At 37.1% G+C, this 26,846-nt stretch overlaps 2 protein-coding genes across 2 annotated transcripts; both read left to right on the top strand.

The window, feature by feature from the left end:
• Window positions 1–468: 468 nt before the first annotated feature.
• On the top strand, window positions 469–3,479 carry LOC139935381 (uncharacterized). Its single transcript, XM_071929928.1, has 2 exons — window positions 469–657; window positions 2,688–3,479. The coding sequence occupies exons 1-2, from the start codon at window positions 561–563 to the stop codon at window positions 2,948–2,950; spliced, it is 360 nt and encodes a 119-aa protein (XP_071786029.1). The 5' UTR covers window positions 469–560; the 3' UTR covers window positions 2,951–3,479.
• Window positions 3,480–11,070: 7,591 nt separating this feature from the next.
• On the top strand, window positions 11,071–17,052 carry LOC139935088 (uncharacterized). Its single transcript, XM_071929546.1, has 2 exons — window positions 11,071–11,346; window positions 15,457–17,052. Exons 1-2 carry the CDS (start codon window positions 11,253–11,255, stop codon window positions 15,717–15,719), a joined length of 357 nt encoding a protein of 118 aa, XP_071785647.1. The 5' UTR covers window positions 11,071–11,252; the 3' UTR covers window positions 15,720–17,052.
• The last annotated feature ends 9,794 nt before the right edge of the window (window positions 17,053–26,846 follow it).

Here is a 26,846-nt window from a genome sequence, read left to right as displayed (position 1 = left end):
AGTTGCTTGAAATGGGTATTTAATGTCTGAAGATTTGTTATAAATGAACAAACAACAAATGCAACAAAATTGAACTATACAAATAAAATAATAACTGGTCTGTTTGAGGATCACAGTTTACTTTCTGACACAAAAAGTACAAAGGGGATACTGGTATGACAATCAAAGATTGAGAACCAATCTACAACATAAATTTGATCTCCGCACAACAATCGAGCGATTCCTTAAAAAATAACGTAATAACAATCTCTTGAAATTTTTCTTTTCATTCTGAAAGTATAATATAATAGGTGTGTGGTGTGGTGGTGCATGCACTAATGCACAAGGGGTTAACAATGTGACTACCGAACGTGCGGGGCCCGTTATTTCTCATCACAAGGTAGTGGCTCATGTGATGAGAAATCGACTACTTGAACCGCAGTTATATACTGAACTGTAAAAGTTCTACTCGCTCTTTTAACGGCCGGACTGAAGTAAGCAACAACGTGCCTGTGCGAACCCACGACTGTAGAGAAGTTATAGGAAAAGTAGTCTTTCGTCGAGAGGCAGAATATTTGAACATGATGGAGTCGAAAGTTAAGCGTGGTCTGTTATGCATTGGGATTCTGATGGGGATCCAGCTGGATTGTGCCATGGGTATAACAACAGTTACTGACGGTAAGTCTTTTTGACTCCAGCGGGGCATTTTTTCGTTTCATGGGGATGCACGGAGAGCAAATGTTTCTCCACTTTAGAACTGCCATCCTTAAAATAAATGTTCCTAACTTTTTTGAAGGATAATCGATTTAGAAAAACAGTTCCTAATTGAAAAGCACTACGACAGTGGCATTTTCGTAGTAGTGCGTACGGAGAAAAACGCATCTGTCAATAAGCTGGCACTGTATTGGTCAACTTAAAAAAAAAATCATTTAATATTAATTTTGATGTTTTTTTTTATAAGGCAAAATGTCTGTGTATAACGTCAATGCTCTCATTTAAAGGCACTGGACACTTTGGGTATTAATCGTCAAATACTAGTATTCTCACTTGGTGTGTCCCAACTATGCATAAAATATCAAACAAAAAAATGATGATAATAATAATTAGAACACCCTTGATGCACAAATGTGTGGGCCTTTAGATGCCTTATGAAGGCTGAAGCCCTGAATTATCTTTTATTATTTGAATGAGAAATTACCTTTCTCACAAACTACCTTACTTCAGAGGGAGCCGTTTCTCACAATGTTTTATACATCAACTGCTCTCCATTGCTCGTAACCAAGTAATTTTTGTATGCAAACAATTATTTTAAACAATTACCATTGGTGTCCAGTGCTTTTAACAGTTGTGTGTCAATGCCATTTAAATTGCCAAAGGACCATGTCAAAATTCACTGCAAAATGGTTTGCTGGATAGTTTGGTATCAAAACGCATCCCTAATTTAAACTCATTGACTCAAATGAGAAATCTGTCCTTCTGGCGCAGGCACAACAAGTTAAAGTCACCGGACACCATTGGTAATTAATTAGCCTACTCAAAATAATTGTTAGCATTAAAACTTACTTGGTATAACAAGCAATGAAGATTTTGACCTCATCTTGATCTCAAACCTTTTCTTCACTTTAAGGTTTGCTGTTTTGTTCTCTTTTCCCTCCCGGACGCACGATATAGGGGCCTACCCCTTAGTTGTATTGTCAAAATGTGGAGGAATGTATACATGCCCGCTTATTGTATGGAAACGAAAGTGGGTATAAAATTAATATTGCCGCCAATTGCATAGCATTTTAGGAGAATCTATTTCTATTCTCGGTTATCTGAAATCACAGGGTCCGTGAAGAAGCATCTTTGCACATTTTCGTGCAAGGAAAATAGTACATTTATACATAAAAAACCGTTCTAAAGAATAACAACATTTCATTGGGGGGGGGGGACCACCGAAACGATAGCATCAGATCTCTTTATTGCACTTATTAGGCTACTGAGTCTCAGTACTTTGTCTAGACTTGTTCAGTCAGTCTAACGCTGATACAAATTGGTAAAAATTAATCAATGTGACATTCTGGTTTAGTTTGACATGCATACCACACATCTTGGAATAAGACGCCATCAAGCGTCTGGGATTTTGACACAAAAATGCACTTGAATGGTATCAAATACAGTGATATTTTAAACCGCTTTAGCGTGAGGTTGAAGACATTTTACATGAGGAAACTATACCTAACCATTGGCAAATTAGTGTGTAATACAAAACTGAGTTAGTTTGACCGCGGTGCCTTATGTGCATTATTGGTTATTACTCAAAAGATTCGTCAGCATAAAAACTTGGTAACGAACCATGGAGACCAGTTGGTTGTATTAAACATTGAGAGAAACGGCTCCCTCTGAAGAAACGTAGTTTTTGAGAAAAAGGTTATTTCCCCTGGAATAAAAAACTTCAGGCCTGAAGATCTTTTCAGGTATCTGAAAGTACACAATTTGTGCAACAAGGGTTTCTACCTGTTTCTCTGGCAACTTTGATGATGACCAATTGAGTCAACAAAATTCGCACAGATTTTTTTTTTATGCATGATATGTTGAGATGCACCTAGCGAGAATACTTAACGTTTAACAATAACCAAAGGTGTCCAGTGCATTTAAGGATAACTCAGTGTCGTTCCCATTCATTCATGTTTACCATTATTTTGTTCTCTGATGTTATTTTTTTCCAGTTGATCTGTATCTTGGATGGGGCGTGGGAGTGATAGTTGCTGTCGTTATTGGGTGCGTCGTCGCAGCAGTCCTCATATGTGTTTGCTGCGTGTGCCTGTGCTACCACCTCTGTTGCAAGAGTCCACAAGCCACAACCACGACGATTGTAGTGCCCCCTGGCAATCAACAACAACCATACGTTTACCAACCTGGAGCGCCACCACCGGCCTATAACCAGCAGCCAATGGCCATGCAACAGTCTCCGGCACAAGGAGCTATGTAATTCTGCACGACAACCTCACGTTTCGATTAGCCTTTTGAAAAAATGGTGGACACTGTATGGTATTGCACTTTTTGGTTTGGGTGGATGTGATCAGATTTACCCAAATCCTAGTGTTATTGTAATGTGTCCGTCATAGACTTCATAATGGCCAATGGTTCCGTGATTAGCGGTGCTGGTTAGGGCTATAATCATGTTATGGTTAGGGTTAGGGTGTGGGTTAGGGCTAGGGTAAGGTGAGGGAGGCTTCATACGTAAACAGGGGGCTGGATGGGTCCACCAAACACATCAAGTCGATAAAGAATCTACAATCATAGGGAAGCTTAACACGTTGGGCTTAATACGTAGGCCCAATGTTGCATATCCCTCATGCATAGTTCACATTAAGACTATCGGTGTATGTGTGTCGGATTTATAAAGTTGAATTAAGAAAAGAAAACTCAACACAAACATCTGCAAATAATTCAACATCATGACAAATTTTCGAAGTTTAATAACATTAAATAACAATATGGTAAATAAAGTTAAACAAGACCACTAGATAGTATGCTAAAAGCAATGGTGGTGAAGAATTCGGCTTATCGTGAATTTCTTTTTAAAAAATAGAATAAAATAAAAGGTTCGAACAGAATCTAAAACTTGTCCTTATAATTTTTAGACATCTCATAAGGAAACTATCTTAATCTAAAGCAGCACAAAAAGTAATTACTTTTTCGCACTTGAATTACACTGTTGCATTTCAAAGACTGTAGTGGAAAATACTCACAAGTTTTATTGTGTGTGTGCGCTGCAAACACATGGTTGAACTAAACTGAAATTTTAAACGCTAGATTCTTGTTTAAAAAGCATAATTAGTAACTATTTATGAGGCAGCACAAGGAGTGATAACCTTTAAACAAATCGGTTGAATGTTAATGTACTCATAGCATTGGTGATTTAAAAATTGGTGATTTCGGTGGACGGCTCACCACACGGTGATGGTGATTGAGCGCCCGCTTGTGACACCCGTGGCGCGTTTTTCAATTTACATTACTGAGCCTGAACATCTGACGTCATACTTAGAGGTTGGTGAATAACGCCAGATACCTCATTGCTTTCAAAGGGATCGTTTCTGACAATGTTTTTAATATCAACAGCTCTTCATTAGTGCTCTTTCCAAGTAAGTTTTGGTGGTAATTAGTTTGTGAAGTGATTAGTAGCCTAAGGGCCATGTCACACGAGGCAATTTACAAGCAACCAGTTCCAGGCAATCTCCAAGAAGGAAAGACATTCACATTTCAATGTTCACGTCTTTTTCTTGTTGATCGTAAGACAATGTTCGAAAAATGTGTCATGTGCCACCAAAGTGGTCCCGAAGCATGCACTGCAGTTGGTTGCCTCCAAGTTCCCTGTATAAGTTGCATCGTGTGATGTGACAAGGCCCTTACACCCGGTGTACGAGGGAAATCTGTCCCCAGAGATTCTGTCCCCCATGGGAGGAGGGTTCAAAAGAGGGCGCTACCAGAAGAAGTTTGTATACATCGTTTGCCATTATGGGGGAACCGAATCTTTGAGGGGACCAAATCTCCTGACACACCTGCAATAAACATTAAATTGTACAATGTGCACATATAAATACACACAAGTACAATGTGCATAGTACGCTAATTCGCATATAATGTGTTTACTACAGCCTTATAGACAAGTTTTGCCCGTCAAAACGGCCTTAAATCGGGATTACGCAGTTTCATAATAAGAGGAAGATAAATCAAGACTGGGATGATTCACGAGAGGGCGCCCTGCAAACTTGCCCCAAGTTTTTGCTTCCAGGGGTTGCAACCGAGCATGACGGTTCGTGGATGAGACCGGTGATGAGGCCGACCGAGCGAAGCGAGGCGAAACATGGCCCAGCGAGATCGTGCACCACTTTCAACGAGGTTGCTGCCTGCAAACCACCACCGCTCCCCTTTGATTCGCTCGATACAGCGCCTCAACACAGGTGGGGACGAGCGGACCCTTTCGATATCGATCCCAGTTTCAACCAACAAAATAATTGAAGAGTACCAAAATTTAAGAGAAGACGTAATTTGCTTGAATATTTAACAAAATGTAAATTCTACAAGTACCAAACTTTGTTTACTTTGTGAAGCAAGCAATCAGCATGTTGACTTGCCTTATAATCAACCTTTCATTTCTAAGAGTAATCAAGTGCACTTAACACCATTTTAAAGACAAATGAGATACAAGAATGTTCTTTTACAGGTCTCGATCAGCTCATGTTCACCTGAAAGCAGTCAAATGCATTTTTGAAATGCGGCAGTTAGTTCTTTGGAATCTGTTCTGGTAAAATAGTGTGGTCAAGCCTTGCTAGTTTTGGTTTGTCGCCCTCTTGTGATATACATTGACTCGCGAATAGTACTTTTTTTTTTAATAAAGCTGTCTCGTAAGATTTGAAAGCAGACTGTAGTTTTGTTTTCGACAAATAGTATTTCGGGATCTTTGGATCTCAGAGTATTAAAAACCAAGTTGCTTGAAATGGATATTTAATGTCTGAAGATTTGTTATAAATGAACAAACAACAAATGCAACAAAATTGAACTATACAAATAAAATAATAACTGGTCTGAGCGATTCCTTAAAAAATAAGGTTATAACAATCTCTTTAAATTTTTCTTTTCATTCTGAAAGTATAATATAATAGGTGTGTGGTGTGGTGGTGCATGCACTAATGCACAAGGGGTTAACAATGTGCCTACCGAACGTGCGGGGCCTGTTATTTCTCATCACAAGGAAGTGGCTCATGTGATGAGAAATCGACTACTTGAACCGCAGTTATACACTGAACTGGAAAAGTTCTGCTCGCTCTTTTAACGGCCGGACTGAAGTAAGCAACAACGTGCCTGTGCGAACCCACGACTGTAGAGAAGTTATAGGAAAAGTAGTCTTTCGTCGAGAGGCAGAATATTTGAACATGATGGAGTCGAAAGTTAAGCGTGGTCTGTTATGCATTGGGATTCTGATGGGGATCCAGCTGGAGTGTGTCATGGGTATAACAACTGATGACAGTTAAGTCTTTTTGCATCCATCGGGGCATTTTTTCGTTTATTGGGGATGCACGGAGAGCAAATGTTTCTCCACTTTAGAACTGCCATCCTTAAAATTAATGTTCCTAACTTTTTTGAAGGATAATCTATTTAGAAAAACAGTTCCCAATTGAAAAGCACTACGACAGTGGCATTTTCGTAGAAGTGCCTACGGAGAATAACGAATCTGTCAATAAGTTGGCACTATACTGGTCAACTTAAAAAAAAAATCATTTAATATTAATTTTGATGTTTTTTTTATAAGGCAAAATGTCTGTGTATAACGTCAATGCTCTCACTTAAAGGCACTGGACACTTTGGGTAATCGTCAAATACCAGTATTCTCACTTGGTGTGTCCCAACTATGCATAAAATACCAAACAAAAACATAATGATAATAATAATAAAAACACCCTTGATGCACAAATGTGTGGGCTTTCAGATGCCTTATGAAGGCTGAAGCCTTGAAGACTTTTATTATTTGAATGAGAAATTACCTTTCTCAAAAACTACCTTACTTCAGAGGGAGCCGTTTCTCACAATGTTTTATACATCAACTGCTCTCCATTGCTCGTAACCAAGTAATTTTTGTATGCAAACAATTATTTTAAACAATTACCATTGGTGTCCAGTGCTTTTAACAGTTGTGTGTCAATGCCATTTAAATTGCCAAAGGACCATGTCAAAATTCACTGCAAAATGGTTTGCTGGATAGTTTGGTATCAAAACGCATCCCTAATTTAAACTCATTGACTCAAATGAGAAATCTGTCCTTCTGGCGCAGGCACAACAAGTTAAAGTCACCGGACACCATTGGTAATTAATTAGCCTACTCAAAATAATTGTTAGCATTAAAACTTACTTGGTAACAAGCAATGAAGATTTTGACCTCATCTTGATCTCAAACCTTTTCTTCACTTTAAGGTTTGCTGTTTTGTTCTCTTTTCCCTTCCGGACGCACGATAGGGGCCTACCCCTTAGTTGTATTGTCAAAATGTGGAGGAATGTATACATGCCCGATTATTGTATGGAAACGAAAGTGGGTATAAAATTAGTATTGCCGCCAATTGCATAGCATTTTAGGAGAATCTATTTCTATTCTCGGTTCTCTGAAATCACAGGGTCCGTGAAGAAGCATCTTTGCACATTTTCGTGCAAGGAAAATAGTACATTTATACATAAAAAACCGTTCTAAAGAGTAACAACATTTCATTGGGGGGGGGGGGACCACCGCAACGATAGCATCAGATCTCTTTATTGCACTTAGTAGGCTACTGAGTCTCAGTACTTTGTCTAGACTTGTTCAGTCAGTCTAACGCTGATACAAATTGGTAAAAATTAATCAATGTGACATTCTGGTTTAGTTTGACATGCATACCACACATCTTGGAATAAGACGCCATCAAGCGTCTGGGATTTTGACACAAAAATGCACTTGAATGGTATCAAATACAGTGTCATTTTAAACCGCTTTAGCGTGAGGTTGAAGACATTTTACATGAGGAAACTATACCTAACCATTGGCAAATTAGTGTGTAATACAAAACTGAGTTATTTTGACCGCGGTGCCTTTAATGTGCATTATTGGTTATTACTCAAAAGATTCGTCAGCATAAAAACTTGGTAACGAACCATGGAGACCAGTTGGTTGTATTAAACATTGAGAGAAACGGCTCCCTCTGAAGAAACGTAGTTTTTGAGAAAAAGGTTATTTCCCCTGGAATAAAAATTTTCAGGCCTGAAGATCTTTTCAGGTATCTGAAAGTACACACTTTGTGCAACAAGGGTTTCTACCTGTTTCTCTGGCAACTTTGATGATGACCAAATGAGTCAACAAAATTCGCACAGATTTTTTTTTTTATGCATAATATGTTGAGATGCACCTAGCGAGAATACTTAGCGTTTAACAGTAACCAAAGGTGTCCAGTGCATTTAGGGATAACTCAGTGTCGTTCCCATTCATTCATGTTTACCATTATTTTGTTCTCTGATGTTATTTTTTCCAGTTGATCTGTATCTTGGATGGGGCGTGGGAGTGATAGTTGCTGTCGTTATTGGGTGCGTCGTCGCAGCAGTCCTCATATGTGTTTGCTGCGTGTGCCTGTGCTACCACCTCTGTTGCAAGAGTCCACAAGCCACAACCACGACGATTGTAGTGCCCCCTGGCAATCAACAACAACCATACGTTTACCAACCTGGAGCGCCACCACCGGCCTATAACCAGCAGCCAATGGCCATGCAACAGTCTCCGGCACAAGGAGCTATGTAATTCTGCACGACAACCTCACGTTTCGATTAGCCTTTTGAAAAAATGGTGGACACTGTATGGTATTGCACTTTTTGGTTTGGGTGGATGTGATCAGATTTACCCAAATCCAAGTGTTATTGTAATGTGTCCGTCATAGACTTCATAATGGCCAATGGTTCCGTGACTAGCGGTGCTGGTTAGGGCTATAATCATGTTATGGTTAGGGTTAGGGTGTGGGTTAGGGCTAGGGTAAGGTGAGGGAGGCTTCATACGTAAACAGGGGGCTGGATGGGTCCACCAAACACATCAAGTCGATAAAGAATCTACAATCATAGGGAAGCTTAACACGTTGGGCTTAATACGTAGGCTATGTTGCATATCCCTCATGCATAGTTCACATTAAGACTATCGGTGTATGTGTGTCGGATTTATAAAGTTGAATTAAGAAAAGAAAACTCAACACAAACATCTGCAAATAATTCAACATCATGACAAATTTTCGAAGTTTAATAACATTAAATAACAATATGGTAAATAAAGTTAAACAAGACTACTAGATAGTATGCTAAAAGCAATGGTGGTGAAGAATTCGGCTTATCGTGAATTTCTTTTTAAAAAATAGAATAAAATAAAAGGTTCGAACAGAATCTAAAACTTGTCCTTATAATTTTTAGACATCTCATAAGGAAACTATCTTAATCTAAAGCAGCACAAAAAGTAATTACTTTTTCGCACTTGAATTACACTGTTGCATTTCAAAGACTGTAGTGGAAAATACTCACAAGTTTTATTGTGTGTGTGCGCTGCAAACACATGGTTGAACTAAACTGAAATTTTAAACGCTATAGATTCTTGTTTAAAAAGCATAATTAGTAACTATTTATGAGGCAGCACAAGGAGTGATAACCTTTAAACAAATCGGTTGAATGTTAATGTACTCATAGCATTGGTGATTTAAAAATTGGTGATTTCGGTGGACGGCTCACCACACGGTGATGGTGATTGAGCGCCCGCTTGTGGCACCCATGACGCATTTTTCCATTTACATTACTTAGCCTGAACATCTGACGTCATACTTAGAGGTTGGTGAATAACGCCACATACCTCATTGCTTTCAAAGGGGTCGTTTCTGACAATGTTTTTAATATCAACAGCTCTTTATTAGTGCTCTTTCCAAGTAAGTTTTGGTGGTAATTAGTTTGTGAAGTGATTACCAAAAGTAGCCTAAGGGCCATGTCACACGAGGCAATTTACAAGCAACCAGTTCCAGGCAATCTCCAAGAAGGAAAGACATTCACATTTCAATGTTCACGTCTTTTTCTTGTTGATCGTAAGACAATGTTCAAAAAGTGTGTCATGTGCCACCAAAGTGGTCCCGAAGCATGCACTGCAGTTGGTTGCCTCCAAGTTGCATGTAAAAGTTGCATCGTGTGATGTGACAAGGCCCTTACACCCGGTGTACGAGGGAAATCTGTCCCCAGAGATTCTGTCCCCCCATGGGAGGAGGGTTCAAAAGAGGGCGCTACCAGAAGAAGTTTGTATACATCGTTTGCCATTATGGGGGAACCGAATCTTTGAGGGGACCAAATCTCCTGACACACCTGCAATAAACATTAAATTGTACAATGTGCACATATAAATACACACAAGTACAATGTGCATAGTACGCTAATTCGCATATAATGTGTTTACTACAGCATTATAGACAAGTTTTGCCCGTCAAAACGGCCTTAAATCGGGATTACGCAGTTTCATAATAAGGGGAAGATAAATCAAGACTGGGATGATTCACGAGAGGGCGCCCTGCAAACTTGCCCCAAGGTTTTGCTTCCAGGGATTGCAACCGAGCATGACGGTTCGTGGATGAGACCGGTGATGAGGCCGACCGAGCGAAGCAAGGCGAAACATGACTCAGCGAGATCGTGCACCACTTTCAACGAGGTTGCTGCATGCAAACCACCCTCGCTACCCTTTGATTCGCTCGATACAGCGCCTCAACACAGGTGGGGACGAGCGGACCCTTCCGATATCGATCCCAGTTTCAACCAACAAAATAATTGAAGAGTACCAAAATTTAAGAGAGGACGTAATTTGCTTGAACATTTTACAAAATGTAAATTTTACAAGTACCAAACTTTGTTTACAATGCTTTCTGGGATTTGTATTTTGTGAAGCAAGTTATCAGCATGTTGACTTGCCTTATAATCAACCTTTCATTTCTAAGAGTAATCAAGTGCACTTAACACCATTTTAAAGACAAATGAGATACAAGAATGTTCTTTTACAGGTCTCGATCAGCTCATGCTCACCTGAAAGCAGTCAAATGCATTTTTGAAATGCGGCAGTTAGTTCTTTGGAATCTGTTCTGGTAAAATAGTGTGGTCAAGCCTTGCTAGTTTTGGTTTGTCGCCCTCTTGTGATATACATTGACTCGCGAATAGTACTTTTTTTTTAATAAAGCTGTCTCGTAAGATTTGAAAGCAGACTGTAGTTTTGTTTTCGATAAATAGTATTTCGGGAGTCTTGGATCTCCGAGTATTAAAAACCAAGTTGCTTGAAATGGATATTTAATGTCTGAAGATTTGTTATAAATGAACAAACAACAAATGCAACAAAATTTAACTATACAAATAAAATAATAACTGGTCTGAGCGATTCCTTAAAAAATAAGGTTATAACAATCTCTTTAAATTTTTCTTTTCATTCTGAAAGTATAATATAATAGGTGTGTGGTGTGGTGGTGCATGCACTAGTGCACAAGGGGTTAACAATGTGCCTACCGAACGTGCGGGGCCTGTTATTTCTCATCACAAGGAAGTGGCTCATGTGATGAGAAATCGACTACTTGAACCGCAGTTATACACTGAACTGGAAAAGTTCTGCTCGCTCTTTTAACGGCCGGACTGAAGTAAGCAACAACGTGCCTGTGCGAACCCACGACTGTAGAGAAGTTATAGGAAAAGTAGTCTTTCGTCGAGAGGCAGAATATTTGAACATGATGGAGTCGAAAGTTAAGCGTGGTCTGTTATGCATTGTGATTCTGATGGGGATCCAGCTGGAGTGTGTCATGGGTATAACAACTGATGACAGTAAGTCTTTTTGCATCCATCGGGGCATTTTTTCGTTTATTGGGGATGCACGGAGAGCAAATGTTTCTCCACTTTAGAACTGCCATCCTTAAAATAAATGTTCCTAACTTTTTTGAAGGATAATCGATTTAGAAAAACAGTTCCCAATTGAAAAGCACTACGACAGTGGCATTTTCGTAGAAGTGCCTACGGAGAATAACGAATCTGTCAATAAGTTGGCACTATACTGGTCAACTTAAAAAAAAAATCATTTAATATTAATTTTGATGTTTTTTTTATAAGGCAAAATGTCTGTGTATAACGTCAATGCTCTCACTTAAAGGCACTGGACACTTTGGGTAATCGTCAAATACCAGTATTCTCACTTGGTGTGTCCCAACTATGCATAAAATATCAAACAAAAACATGATGATAATAATAATAATAATAATAATAATAATAATAATAATAATAATAATAATAATAATAATAATAATAATAATAATAATAATAATAATAATAATAATAATAATAATAATAATAATAATAATAATAATAATAATAATAATAATAATAATAATAATAATAATAATAATAATAATAATGATAATGATAATGATAATGATAATGATAATGATAATGATAATGATAATGATAATGATAATGATAATGATAATGATAATGATAATGATAATGATAATGATAATGATAATAATAATAATAATAATAATAATAATAATAATAATAATAATAATAATAATAATAATAATAATAATAATAATAATAATAATAATAATAATAATAATAATAATAATAATAATAATAATAATAATAATAATAATAATAATAATAATAATAATAATAATAATAATAATAATAATAATAATAATAATAATAATAATAATAATAATAATAATAATAATAATAATAATAATAATAATAATAATAATAATAATAATAATAATAATAATAATAATAATAATAATAATAATAATAATAATAATAATAATAATAATAATAATAATAATAATAATAATAATAATAATAATAATAATAATAATAATAATAATAATAATAATAATAATAATAATAATAATAATAATAATAATAATAATAATAATAATAATAATAATAATAATAATAATAATAATAATAATAATAATAATAATAATAATAATAATAATAATAATAATAATAATAATAATAATAATAATAATAATAATAATAATAATAATAATAATAATAATAATAATAATAATAATAATAATAATAATAATAATAATAATAATAATAATAATAATAATAATAATAATAATAATAATAATAATAATAATAATAATAATAATAATAATAATAATTAAAACACCCTTGATGCACAAATGTGTGGGCTTTCAGATGCCTTATGAAGGCTGAAGCCTTGAAGACTTTTATTATTTGAATGAGAAATTACCTTTCTCAAAAACTACCTTACTTCAGAGGGAGCCGTTTCTCACAATGTTTTATACATCAACTGCTCTCCATTGCTCGTAACCAAGTAAGTTTTTTATGCAAACAATTATTTTAAATAATTACCATTGGTGTTCAGAGCTTTTAACAGTTGTGTGTCAATGCCATTTGAATTGCCGAAGGACCATGTCAAAATTCACTGCAAAATGGTTTGCTGGATAGTTTGGTATCGAAATGAATCACAAATTTAAAATTTATTGGCTTTAATGAAAAATCTGTCCTTCTGGCCCAGGCAAAAACAGGTTTTAACTTGTTTGGTAATCACTCAAAATAATTGTTAGCATTAAACTTACTGGGTAACAAGTAATGAAGAGATGTTGATAGTATAACACATTGTGAGAAATGGCTCCCTTTGAAGTAATGTAGTTTACGAGAAAGTAATTTTCCACTAAAATATTTTAATTGAATTCGAGACCTCAGCTGGCTGAGGTCTCGAATTCAAGGCATCAGAAAGCACACACCAATTGTGTGTGACAAGTGTTTGTTTTCTTGCATTACTATCTCGTTATAGACCACCAATTGAGTCAAAATTGCACAGGTTTAATATTTTTATACATATGTTGAGATACACCAAGTGAGAAGACTGGTCTTTGACAATTACCAAAGGTGTCCAGTGCCAGTGGCTTTAATTAATAGCATTATCATGAAGGCCTATCTATTGTACGGCTTGAATGTGGTCAATCTAAAATGAGTGTAGAGATTTCATCGCCTTTTCCAATTCTATTCGAATGCTAAGTTAACAATTTTTCCCCGTAACATTGTGTAAGATTTGACTTAAATATGATAAACATGGTGTAGTTATGAGGGAAATTTCTTACGATATGAGTTATATCTGAGCGGGAAAAGATGTGCTGTCAGTCCAACAACATAATCACAAACTTCATATACACTCAATCCACGCTCACACAACCCTACGGATCCGGTTTGTTGGGTCCTGCTATTATATTGATGTTCTATATTGCTGATTCCCTTTTCTAAGAATTCCCTTAAAGACTCGAAGTTGAACAAAACATGATTGTGGGGTCAATTGTTTTATTGTCCATAAGACCATACAGGAGCGCTCCTGTGAGTGTGAGCCCCTCCCCGACACAAACACAAAAACAAAAACAACAATAAGAACAAAACGAAAACAACAACAAAACGGCAGCGACAGCGACAGCGACAGCAACAGGGATAGACAGGTTCATACAGCGACAGGCAGCTAAAGACAGCGACAGACAGCGACAGCGACAGTATTCAGCAGCAGTTACAGCAATAGCAAATACTATTAGACAATGACGACTACAATGACAACGACGGTGACAGCGACAGGGACGCAGCATCGACAGCAAAAGCAAAAGCAACTTACGATTCAGAGCCCCGCCCTCTTTTCTTTGGTGTTAAGCCCTGTAAAGTGGCTGGCAGTTACATGCATAATCATGTTTGTAACACAATGATTTTGACCTTATCTTGATCTCAAACCTTTTCTTCACTATAAGGTTTGCTGTTTTGTTCTCTTTTCCCTCCCGGACGCACGATAGGGGCCTACCCCAATAGTTGTATTGTCAAAATGTGGAGGAATGTATACATGCACGCTTATTGTATGGAAACGAAAGTGGGTACTAAATTAGTATTGCCGCCAATTGCATAGCATTTTAGGAGAATCTATTTCTATTCTCGGTTCTCTGAAATCACAGGGTCCGTGAAGTAAGCATATTTTGCACATTTTCGTGCAAGGAAAATAATACATTTATACATAAAAACAGTTCTAAAGAATAACAACATTTCATTGGAAAAAAAAACCCCGAAACGAATTATTTTGACCGCGGTAACTCTTAAAGGTGCCTCTTAAAGGCACTATGTAAACTATTGGTAATTACTCAAAAGATTCGTCAGCATAAAAACTTGGTAACGAACCATGGAGAGCAATTGGTTGTATTAAAGGAACACGTTGCCTTGGATCGGTCGAGTTGGTCTTTGAAAAGCGTTTGTAACCGTTTGTTATAAAATACATATGGTTAGAAAGATGTTTAAAAAGTAGAATACAATGATCCACACACATCTGCCTCGAAATTGCGTGGTTGTCCTTTTACTTTGCGAACTAACACAGTCGGCCATTTATGGGAGTCAAAATTTTGACTCCCATTAAATGGCCGACCGTGTTTGTCGACGAGATAAAAGGAAAACCACGCAATTTCGAGTGATACTTGTGTGGATCATTATATTCTACTTTTAAAATATCTTTCTAATCATATGCATTCTATAACAATTGGTTACATACGCTTTTTAAAGACCAACTCGACCGATCCAAGGCAATGTGTTCCTTTAACCATTTAACCTTTGAAGAAACGTAGTTTTTGAGAAAAAGGTAATTTCCCCCTGGAATAAAAAACTTCAGGCCTGAAGATCTTTTCAGGCATCTGAAAGCACACACTTTGTGCAACAAGATTTTCTACCTGTTTCTGTGGCAACTTTGATGACCAATGAGTCCAAATTCGCACAGATTTGTTTGTATGCATATGTTGAGATACACTTAGCGAGAATACTTAGTGTTTAACAATAACCAAAGGTGTCCAGTGCCTTTAAGGATAACTCAGTGTCGTTCCCATTCATTCATGTTTACCATGATGTTCTTTTTTTTTTCAGTTAACGCGTATGTTGGATGGGGCGTGGGGGTGATAGTGGCTGTCGCTGTTGGGTGCGTCGTCGCAGCAGTCCTCATATGTGTTTGCTGCGTGTGCCTGTGCTACCACCTCTGTTGCAAGAGTCCACAAGCCACAACCACGACGATTGTAGTGCCCCCTGGCAATCAACAACAACCATACGTGCACCAACCTGGAGCGCCACCACCGGCCTATAACCAGCAGCCAATGGCCATGCAACAGAAAGCGCCACAAGGAGCTATATAATTCTGCATGACAACCTCGATTAGCCTTTTGGAAAAAATGGTGGACACTATATTTTTTTATGGTATTGCAGCAGTGTTTGGTTTGGGTGGATATGTACAGATCTACCCAAATCTTTAGTACTGTGTCCACCATACACATCAAAATGGCAGATATTGCACGGCGGTGTGGGTTATGGTTATGGCTAGGGTTAGGGTGTGGTATAGGCTAGGGTTAGGATGTGGGTTAGGGTGTGGGTTGTAGGTTAGGGAGGCTTTTATACAAATGTGGGGTCAACCACACACATACAAATGTCAATAATCTACAATCAAAGGGAGGCTTCATAATATACGAAGCCCAGATTGGACTTAACACGTAGCGTTGCACATCTCCCCCCCCCTTCCCATCATACTTAATACTTTCGGTCTAAGCGCGTAAGATTTCCATATTGATTTTATAAAGTTGAATTGAGTAAAAACCCTGAATACAACCAAGAAATTATTTTTATGTCCTTTTTCAAGACGAAAATCTGCAAATAATTCAACACTATGACAACTTGTCGAAGTTTAAAACATTAAATAACAATAATTAAGGTAAGTAAAATTAAACAAGACCACTAGTGGTGAAGAATTCGGCTAATCGTGAATTTCTTTAAATAAAAATAAAATAAAAAAAACGCTTCAGACATTATTTAAAGACACTGGACACTTGGTAATTGTCAAAGACCAGTCTTCTCGGTTGGTGTATCTCAACATAAGCATAAAATAACAAGCCTGTGAAATTTTGAGCTCAATTGGTCGTCCAAGTTGCGAGATAATAAATATGAAAGAAAAAAACACCCTTATCACACGAAGTTGTACGATTTAAATGGTTGATTTTGAGACCTCAAGTTCTAAATCTGAGGTCTTGAAATCAAATTCGTGGAAAATTACTGCTTTCTCGAAAACTATGTCACTTCAGAGAGAGCCGTTTCTCACAATGTTTTATACTATCAACCTCTCCCCGTTAATTGTTACCAGGAAAGGTTTTATGCTAATAATTATTTTGAATAATTACCAATAGTGTCCACTGCCTTTAAATTATTACTTACTTTTAGACATGTCATAAGAAAAAAATCTTGTTCTAAAGCAGCACAAAAAAGTAAGCTTTTCTCGCTTGAATTACACTGTTGCATTTCAAAGACTTAAGTGAAAAATACTCACAAATTTGATTTTGTATGTGCTGAAAATACATGGTTGAACTAAACTTAAATTTTAGAAGCTAGGTTCTTGCTTAAAGGAAAACGTTGCCTTGGATCGGACGAGTTGGTCTTCAAAAAGCGTTTGAAACCGTTTGCCATGAAATGGATATGGTTGGAAAGATGTTTTAAAAGTAGAATACAATGATCCACACAAGTATCACTAAAAAATGCACGGTTTTCATTTTATGTCGCGAACTAACACGGTCGACCATTTATGGGAGTCAAAAATTTGACTCCCATAAATGGCCGACCGTGTTAGTCGACGAGGTAAAAAGAAAACCACGCAATTTCGAGGCATGTTTGTGTGGATCATTGTATTCTACTTTTACAACATCTTTCTAACCATAGCGATTTTATAACAAACGGTTACAGAACGCTTTTCAAGGACCAACTCGAAAGGTCGTATGTCTATATATAGTTTGCTTTCAAAAGCATAGTTAGTAAATATTTATGAGGCAGCACAAAAAGGAGTGATAACCTTTAAACAAATCGGTTGAATGTCGTTGTACTCATAGAATTTGTGATTTTTTTCCAAGTTTTTTTTTATTCAGGCATAACATGATTTTTACTTCTTTTTTTTTATCTGTACACATTTCTTCAGATATCTACAGCTCTTGGTCATTGTTTACTTCTTTTTATTTTGCAAACTCATAAAATACATTTCGTACATAGACATAATGCATTGATCCGTCGGATCTTTCCAATCAAATGTGAAGGGACTGTATAATAGCAATCGTGTTTTATGTTTTATAGAAAATAAGATCTTCCCAACCGAGAATGAATATGGGGGCTGAACATGGATAAAATAGGTTTTTTTTTTTTCTAAAGGCACTGGACACATTATTTGGTATTGTCAAATACCAGTATTCTCAATTTATGTATCCAAGTATTTTGTACAACAATTTGTTTGTCTCAATTGGTCATCGAAGTTGCCAGAAAAATAATGAAAGAAACAAACCCTTGTTGCACAATTTTGTGTGATTCCATATGCCTAAAAAAGGCTTCAGGCCTGAAAACTTTTACTATCTTTCTAAACAAACTACATTACTTCAGAGGGAGCCGTTTCTAACAATGTGTTATACTATCAACAGCTTTCGATTACTTGTTACTTAAACACTTTCTAGCTAACAATTATTCTGAGTGATATGTAATTATTTGTAATGCTAGGTTTTTACTATATTGCTACTTTTTTAACTGCTGTGTATTTAAAAAAAAAAAACATATTGCTATTTTTGCTCATGTTTTTTAATCCTGCATTTTAATGTTTTTACTTGACTGTACAGCGCTTTGAAACAGTGTTAAAGCGCTTTATAAATGCATTTAAGTTAAGTTAAGTTAAGTTTGATAGTGTCCAGTGCCTTCAAATGGTCTTTGTGTTAAAGCATGTGTTATCTTAGTCGGCTAATGTCGCCATTGTGGCTGAAAGGGTTTTAAATGGTCTATGTTTACTTTTTGGAGGACAAAAAACACAATGTCCACAGATTTACATTAAACTTACACAGTTTGAAGATAATGATGGCAGAAAGCTTCACTGAAAATATTACTTGCTGGGTGCTGTAGTTTTTGAGAAATGAGTAAAACATTGTCATGAAAATAATTTTTGTCTCAGTGATCATGAGACGAAAATTATTTTAGCATGTAAAAATGTATTTTCATGACATTGTTTTACTCATTTCTCAAAAACTACAGCACATCAGAAACTGATATTTTAAAGTATGCTTTCTACTATCCTGTGGACATTGTGTTTTGTGTTACAAAAAGTACCCAAATCTTTTAAATTAAAATTGTTAGATGGTAGTTGTTTGTCTTATGTATAGTTTTCTCTATAAAGTATAGTAATTAGTAGTGTAGGTGTTTTGTTTTGTATTTTATTATGTGGCAGCAATTTTGAGATAAATATTTTTTTTCCCGCAAATCCGTTTGCCTGGAGTTATTTTTAATGTTGATGATTGTGTCTTAATAAACCAACGTATCTGTTTTTTTTACATTTCATTTAGAATTTAGAAGTCTCCAAAATATAAACCTTCCTCATATGTGTTCTTCTCCAATTCAAACCAGTTTAACCAAAACCGAGGGCGGAACGTCAAAATGTTTTGGTGCCTTTTTGGTGAACTGATTATGGGTGTTTACCCAATTATATCGTTATAGAAGATAACAGAAAATATTGCTCTAAAAAGCTCTGCTGTAATCAACAATAAGCAGGGTACCAGTCACAAACCCTACATGTGTAATGTTTTTCTTGTAAGCATAATTGTGTTGTGCTTAGCTAGTTATGGGTCCAAATCGATGGAAGGCACTAAAAACTAACCTCTACAGCGGTTCGGAACTTTTCGTGTGCTCTCGGAACATTCCGGCACGGTTCGCGACGATCCCCCACGCAGCAGGTTTGGGGAGTTGTTACATAAGAGTGGACTAACCACTGGGACCTGGTTGTTTATATTTTCATGTTTAAAAGATGCAAGCACTGCTTCAGACCTCTTTATTCAAGTACATTTGTAGCAGCAGGTTTGGGGAGTTGTTACATAAGAGTGGACTAACCACTTGCACCTGGTTGTTTATATTTTCATGTTTAAAAGATGCAAGCACTGCTTCAGACCTCTTTATTCAAGTACATTTGTAGCAGCAGGTTTGAGGAGTTGTTACATAAGAGTGGACTAACCACTTGCACCTGGTTGTTAATGATTTCATGTCTAAAAGATGCAAGTACTGCTTCAGACCTCTATATTAAAGTTCATTTGTAGCAGCAGGTTTAGGGAGTTGTTACATAAGAGTGGACTAACCACTGGGACCTGGTTGTTTATATTTTCATGTTTAAAAGATGCAAGCACTGCTTCAGACCTCTTTATTCAAGTACATTTGTAGCAGCAGGTTTGGGGAGTTGTTACATAAGAGTGGACTAACCACTGGGACCTGGTTGTTTATATTTTCATGTTTAAAAGATGCAAGCACTGCTTCAGACTTTTATATTAAAGTACATTTTGTAGCAGCAGGTTTGGGGAGTTGTTACATAAGAGTGGACTAACCACTGGGACCTGGTTGTTTATATTTTCATGTTTAAAAGATGCAAGCACTGCTTCAGACCTCTTTATTCAAGTACATTTGTAGCAGCAGGTTTGGGGAGTTGTTACATAAGAGTGGACTATAACCACTAGGACCTGGTTGTTAATATTTCCATGTCTAAAAGATGCAAGTATATGCAAAATGACGTCAAGGTCATTCTCGCTCGGGTATTCTCCGATGGGCCGAACCGCTGTGGAGTTTAGTATTTAGTGCCTTCCCAAATGGATGCACTAAACCCACTCGGCCACTACATGCAGAAACTATACCGCCGTTGACTCCGTGGGAAAAAAGTTCGTCAAGTTATGGTATGGTGGTGTTAATTTAACACCCCAGTTTTGTCAATGATAATCGAACAATCAAATTTAGCTTTTATACTCGTCAATGTTAGACTCACAGCACTATATCATTTATTCACAAGTCATTGTCTTCAGGGCCCAGTTTCATAACGCCTGCAAGAACAAAATACTTGCTAAGCACAAAAACGGTTGCTTAGCCAAAATAGGTTACCAGCCAAACACCTTTCAGATACCGTTGCTGCGACTGGTACCCCGGTCATTTCTTGCTTAGCCAAGAAATTTGCTTAGTAGAATTTTCTGCTTAACAGCTTTATGAAAGTGGGCCCTGTGAAAATTCAGTATACATATATTCTGGCAGAACTACTCAGTTATTCATATAGTTATTCTAAATTCCGAGGTATTGGAAGGATTGGCCCAATAAAGCGCTTTAAATAATTACAATACCTGGGACAGTTTCTCCATCTTGATTGGTTGAGAGGACATCACGTGGGGGTGTTTAAACGGATGATATAAGCACAGCCAGAAGGGTTCAAACACAGTTAGCCTATCCTATGTGTGGCCAGCCACTGAACCAGCATGAGGAGTATACATCTTGGATTTCCAACACCATTACCTCGTTCATTACTTTGTATTTTAACCAAACAAGCTTAATTTATCCCCGATGCAGTTTGAGGGGTCTGAAACTTTGTGAAATTTAGAGTAGTGGGTTATGGCTATATGTAAGACAATAAAAAAAAAATCCTATTTAAAATCGTTTTAAACAAAACACAATTATTCATAATGAAAGAGCCTGAAAGTTGAGCGAATGCACTGAGATCAGTGAGTGAATGTCGTCTGCGGCAGAATAATTTAGTCTGGTTTCCAACATAGTCGCATGCGGATAGCCGTCAAGAGAGGCAGAAACAAGATGTCGGTTTCATTTATCGACCTTGCCCATTAACATGGATAGCAAAAACAACGCAGAAATCGCGTACGATCGACGAGGGGCAAAACTAGCAAAATTTCGTTCTCAAATTTACAGGTTTTTTTTAAAAGGTAAACATATTTAATGAATGGGGGAATCAAAGTGTGTTGAATCGGTTTTAAACTAGTGGTTTAAACCTGCCGAGGCCTGGTTCTTGATTCGTCGAGGTAATTATTATCAAGAACCATGCAGGCCCCGGTGGGTTTAAACCGAATCAACACCACACATTGATTCCCCTATTGGTTGATCAGGATGTGTCAATGATTTATATCCATGAACTTGAAAACGTGTATTATATATTCACAATGCAACTCAACAATCTTGTTGAAGTGAATACAGAATTTCCTATAATAGTTTTCTTATCGTGTTTTGCTATATGCATTCAACCATGATACCCAAGGCAGATACGCCTCGCATAGTTGTTTTTGCGATTAAAAGTCACGTTTTCAACCTATTTGAGGTCAATAATCAAGCCCAACTTTCGATGCTGTCACCAAGAAAGCTAAAATACATGTCTCAATAAAACCGCCGCTCTCTCGTCTCCTGATTATGCAAATTGAGTGACGTCACCACTTCGAGAGTGGGCGGTTCTACTGGTTCACGTGAAAAGTATGACAAGAGCGTGTCATTCATGTTTCTTTGGGCGTGTTGCTTCAAGAGCTGCCGCAGCATCGCCACAGCGTTTGTCATTTCAACTCGTGCCACTTCTGAAAGGTGTGAGCTGGAATTTTGATTCCAAAATAAACCCTGAATTTAGGAGAACATTTTGTGCGAATTTTTTAACGGCGTCATCATCATCTGTTGCACAATATTTATCTCCAAAAAATATCGATGTAGATTTCCATACACTTCATTTCACAGTTATAGCTTTTGATCAATATTTCTCACAGGCGGAATATATTAGTAAAATTATAAATATAATAACAATAATAATAATAATCGATTTTTATATAGCGCTTTATCACAGCCCGAAGGGCGTATTAAAGTGCTTATGACATACCCCTGGTCACTGGACCCTAATTATTTCATTTCTTAAACCATCTCAGCTCCCTGGGGAATATATACAGCCGGTGCTGTGAGTTACCGCGCTCCAAGCTAATCATTCACATAAACCATAAAACCATCTCTCTGCCATCACAGGTACCCAAGCTTATGGTTAAGTGTCTTGGTCAAGGACACAAGTGCTATTTAAAAAGGAAGCTACAAGATGAGCAAATAAACGACTGCCATGGTAACGATAGGCCATTTCGGATTTTATCACTGGGTGCATTTGGTTTTTCCCTTACTCTAATGTGTGTCCGCACAGTATAGGCCCTACTCATGGTAATTTCATTTCAATATGCTCATCTTCCATTCCGACAGTAAAGAACACTAACAAAGAACAGTCTGGAGGAGAACTGGAAATGGGGCATGACCAGAAAAGCCTAAGCTTGTGGTGGCATGCACAGACAAACAAAAACACAAATTGTCTCTACGATTTTTAACTACGACAGAATAGACTCTATAATAAGAACTATTGCCCCACACTGGGTGAAAAGTAAATCTGGTCTTGATTCAAACAGTACTGATAAAAACACTAACCAATATAGAACAATAAACGGACAGATTGATGAACTGACTTCAGAGTGATGCAACTATAAGAACAGTACATATAGGATTAAGCGTAGGGGTTCCATTAACAATAACACAGGTTATACACAAGTCGAGAAAACACAACAGCATGAAAACTAAAGACGACACCATGTGGATTTTAGGAGATTTTGAGCTTGCGTTGAGAGGTAAGTGTTCCTATAGGCTTTATAAGCAGTACTTTCCCAAGTTCTGTGGAAAAAAATACAGGCATATTACTTGGGTGGGATTCAAACTCGCGACCTTTGTCAATCTAGAACAGCTGCTTTCCAACTATAATATTAGACCACGCGAGATTTCCCGAAAGCTGGAGGCAGTTCGAATCCTATAGCTACCGGGCAGTTTCTCAGTGGTGTCTATATATATAGTTGGTGTTAGACATCTGCTCTAGATTGGCAATGGTCGTGAGTTCAATATGCCTGTGATTTCCACATATCTATTGCTTTACACACATCGGTGTAGAGGTAAAAACAATAAAGCATTCCATGTTGACTTAACTATGGAAATAGTGCGCTTTTATCAGTATTGTTTTAAAAAATACATGAAAACAAGTGTTTACCATCCCCACCGTGTAGCGCTTTTCCCTCTCTATAATTAACAAGGAAAACAAGACTGTTTAAAATTTAGTCACGGCAACGGACCATCAATAATTGGCATTATTTTAACAATACATCAATTTGGTCGTGTTTAAAGACACTGGACACTATTCGTAATTGTCAAAGACCTGTCGTCTCACTTGGTGTATCTCAATATATGCATAAAATAACAAACCAGAGAAAATTTGAGCTTGATTGGTAGTCGAGTTGTGAGATAACTATGAAAGACAAAAACACCCTTGTCATACGAAGTTGTGTGCTTTCAGATGCTTGATTTCGTGACCTCAATTAATTCTAAACTTGATGTCTCTAAAACAAATTCGTGGAAAATTACTTCTTTCTCGAAAACTACGTCACTTCAGAGGGAGCCGTTTCTCACAATGTTTTTCTTATACTATTAACCTCTCCCCATTACTCGTTATACCAAGTGAGGTTTTATGCTGATAATTATTTTTGAGTAATTACCAGTAGTGTCCACTGCCCTTTAACTGCAGCCACGTCATAAATAAAAAATAGCCAAGCCTGCAATCGATCCATAGACAAGGTCACGGCATCCTATTATGTTTTTCTTCTCAATATACTCGTGTTTGTATTTGATGAGAGATACAGAGTACCAACTATGGTCCTTAAAGGATTTGGGTACTTTTTGTAACACAAAACACACTGTCACAGATTTACATTAAACTTACACCGTTTAAAGATAAAGATAGCAGAAATCGTACCTTAAAATATTAGTTGCTGAGGTGCTGTAGTTTGTGAGAAATGAGTAAAACAATGTCATGAAATTCATACGTTTTTACATGCTAAAATAATTTTCGTCTCACGATCGCTGAGACGAAAATTATTTTCATGACATTGTTTTACCCATTTCTCAAACACTACTGCACCTCAGCAAGTAACATTTCTAGGGAAGCTTTCTACCATCATTATCTTAAAACTGTGTGAGTTTAATTTAATCTAAATCTGTGGATAATGTGCTGTTTGTCTTACAAAAAGTACATAGACCCTTTAATATAGATGATACACACAATTATCCTTGGAAAGCAGAGAATGCAAATCGAGTGACGTCACCATTTCGAGAGTAGAAGGTTCGACCAGTGCCTTTGAAAAGTATATGAGAAGAGCAGGTGATTCATGTTACTTTGGGCGTGTTGCTTCAAAAGCTACCGCCGCAAACAGCGTTTGTCATTTCAACTTGTGCCACTCACTAAAAGGTGTGAGCTGGAATTTTGATTCCCAATTTAAATTTAGTAGGATTTTGTGCAGTTTTAAGGCGTAAACTTGCACAATTCTTTGACCAATTTAAGATACCAACTGAACAGACTTTCTTTTGCAGGCACTATTTGTTCCTCAAAAACAAAAGCGAGATGGTGCGTGTTCTATTTCTGGCGGTCATTCATTTGCTTTCGGTGGGGGAAGCAAAGCACTGTCCGAACGCAACCATCGGCACCTCTCGAAGCCTGTATTTCAGTGGCATAGCCGACCTGATCCTCAACGGGTACGGATACCGGACCTTGGCGGGTATTTCGGTGATCAGCTGCGGCAATTTGTGTCTGTCTGATGCTCGATGTTTCTCCATCAACTACTCCGAGCGGGATAAGGTGTGTGAGCTGAACGGGGCTACAGCGTCGCAGTACCCGCCTGCTTCGATGGAGTGGGGTGGTAGCTACTATTATCGACCAGAGAAGGTAAGTCAACTATTCCATAGAGCGGGGCTAACGCAGTAAACACGCACCATCATCCAGTAGCAGCTGGGCGTATCGTGATTACAATTCCAAAGATTTCGCTTCTCATTTCGTTTACCGTCACTTGGACCTCCTTTTACGTTAATTTTATGCCAGAAGTCATAAACAACACCAGCGTATGCCAATGAAATCATAGACAATGTTTTCTAATGACTTATATCAAATTCTTTCCATAAGGAAAGGTTCTGTGTCCCTATCAAGTCTACACCATCCTCTCTAATTAAATTGTCCAAGGTTTGCGCCAAATTGTAAACTTTCCACGCATGTTTCTTGAAACAAAAATTTACAAGGAGCAATAAAAAGTGGGCAATTTCTCTGGTTTTTTTTTTTAAACAAACAGACAAACAAAAGAGAAAATGAAAGAAGAAAACAAAAAACAGTTTCCACGAACAATTAACATTTTTGTACTGACAAAATCTATAACCCACACGTTCGAGGATGATTTTAGCTGTGACAAAAAAAATGTGACTGATGGGTCATGATTATAAACGGGTGTAAGCTATATGAGCTTAAGGATTTATTTTCCATACTTGTGAGCAATATACCTGCATTTGAAGGTCCACCTACTTTGTGATCCGATTGAATAGTCTACACACTGCAGTACCATCCCTTGAAAAAACGCTATTTGTACGCCGTTTTTCCAACAGGAGGGAAGCATTTTCTTGGATCGCCGAGGCTCCCGGTCCCTTTGTGATGAAAAAAATAACCATTTTAAAAGTGGATGGGATTGTTTCCACCTACTTAATTTTCTCAGCCAAAAAAAAAAAGAAAAGGAAAAAAAAGTTAGTGTCATCACATATAGGAACTGCGATGATGTGGAAGTGTCACTGGAAGGTGTCGTGGCCGAGCGGTTAACCATTTAGCCACTGGACCGCCCAGCCTATCGATATACTGTAGTGGTAGGAGGAAACCTTGCTAGCTTGTGTTTGTAGAAAAAAAGGAACATCAAAAGAATCCTCGATAGTCATTATTAAGCTAATGAAGCTAATGATGGTGAAATAATTTAGCTCTTACCCCAACAAGACGCTCATTAGTAAACACAAAGGAAACTGTATTTATTCACCATTCATGATAATATTGTCGAAAACTCACGCCATCGCATTTAATCAGTATAATCATTGAGTCAGATAAAAGCCTTGAAAAGCTATTGTGTCCATTTTATCCTTACAAACAAATATTCGCCATAAAATTACCGTAGCCGTTTAACGAGAGGCATGTATTGTTCTCATGCGAACTTGTACTTTTATACAAATATCAAGGTTCAAATTGTGCATAAAAACTAAAGTCACCTGGAAGTGGTATTTTTTTTAAATAAAGCTTTTGTCACTAAAATATGTGTTGTTATGAGAGGAATGTGAATAAAAAGTTAACTAAGGTTTAAAAATATTAGTTTTGATTGTATTTACAAATTTACGAGTAGGCCCCACCCGAGAGGGCGCTGTTCGTGACGTAATTCAAGGTGCGATATTTGAAGAGAAAATTTGGAGTCAGGCCCCCGTACATTACGTCTGGGAACATGACACATCAAAACAAATTTAGACACGATTTTACACACATACGTACATTGAAACTTGAACGCCTAGCGGTTTTTACAAAAGCTATTGCTGCTATTTTTATTTAA

Source organism: Asterias amurensis, chromosome 3, assembly GCF_032118995.1.
Source record: "Asterias amurensis chromosome 3, ASM3211899v1".
Taxonomy (NCBI): Eukaryota; Metazoa; Echinodermata; class Asteroidea; order Forcipulatida; family Asteriidae; genus Asterias; species Asterias amurensis.
This window is presented reverse-complemented; position numbering and strand designations above follow the sequence as displayed.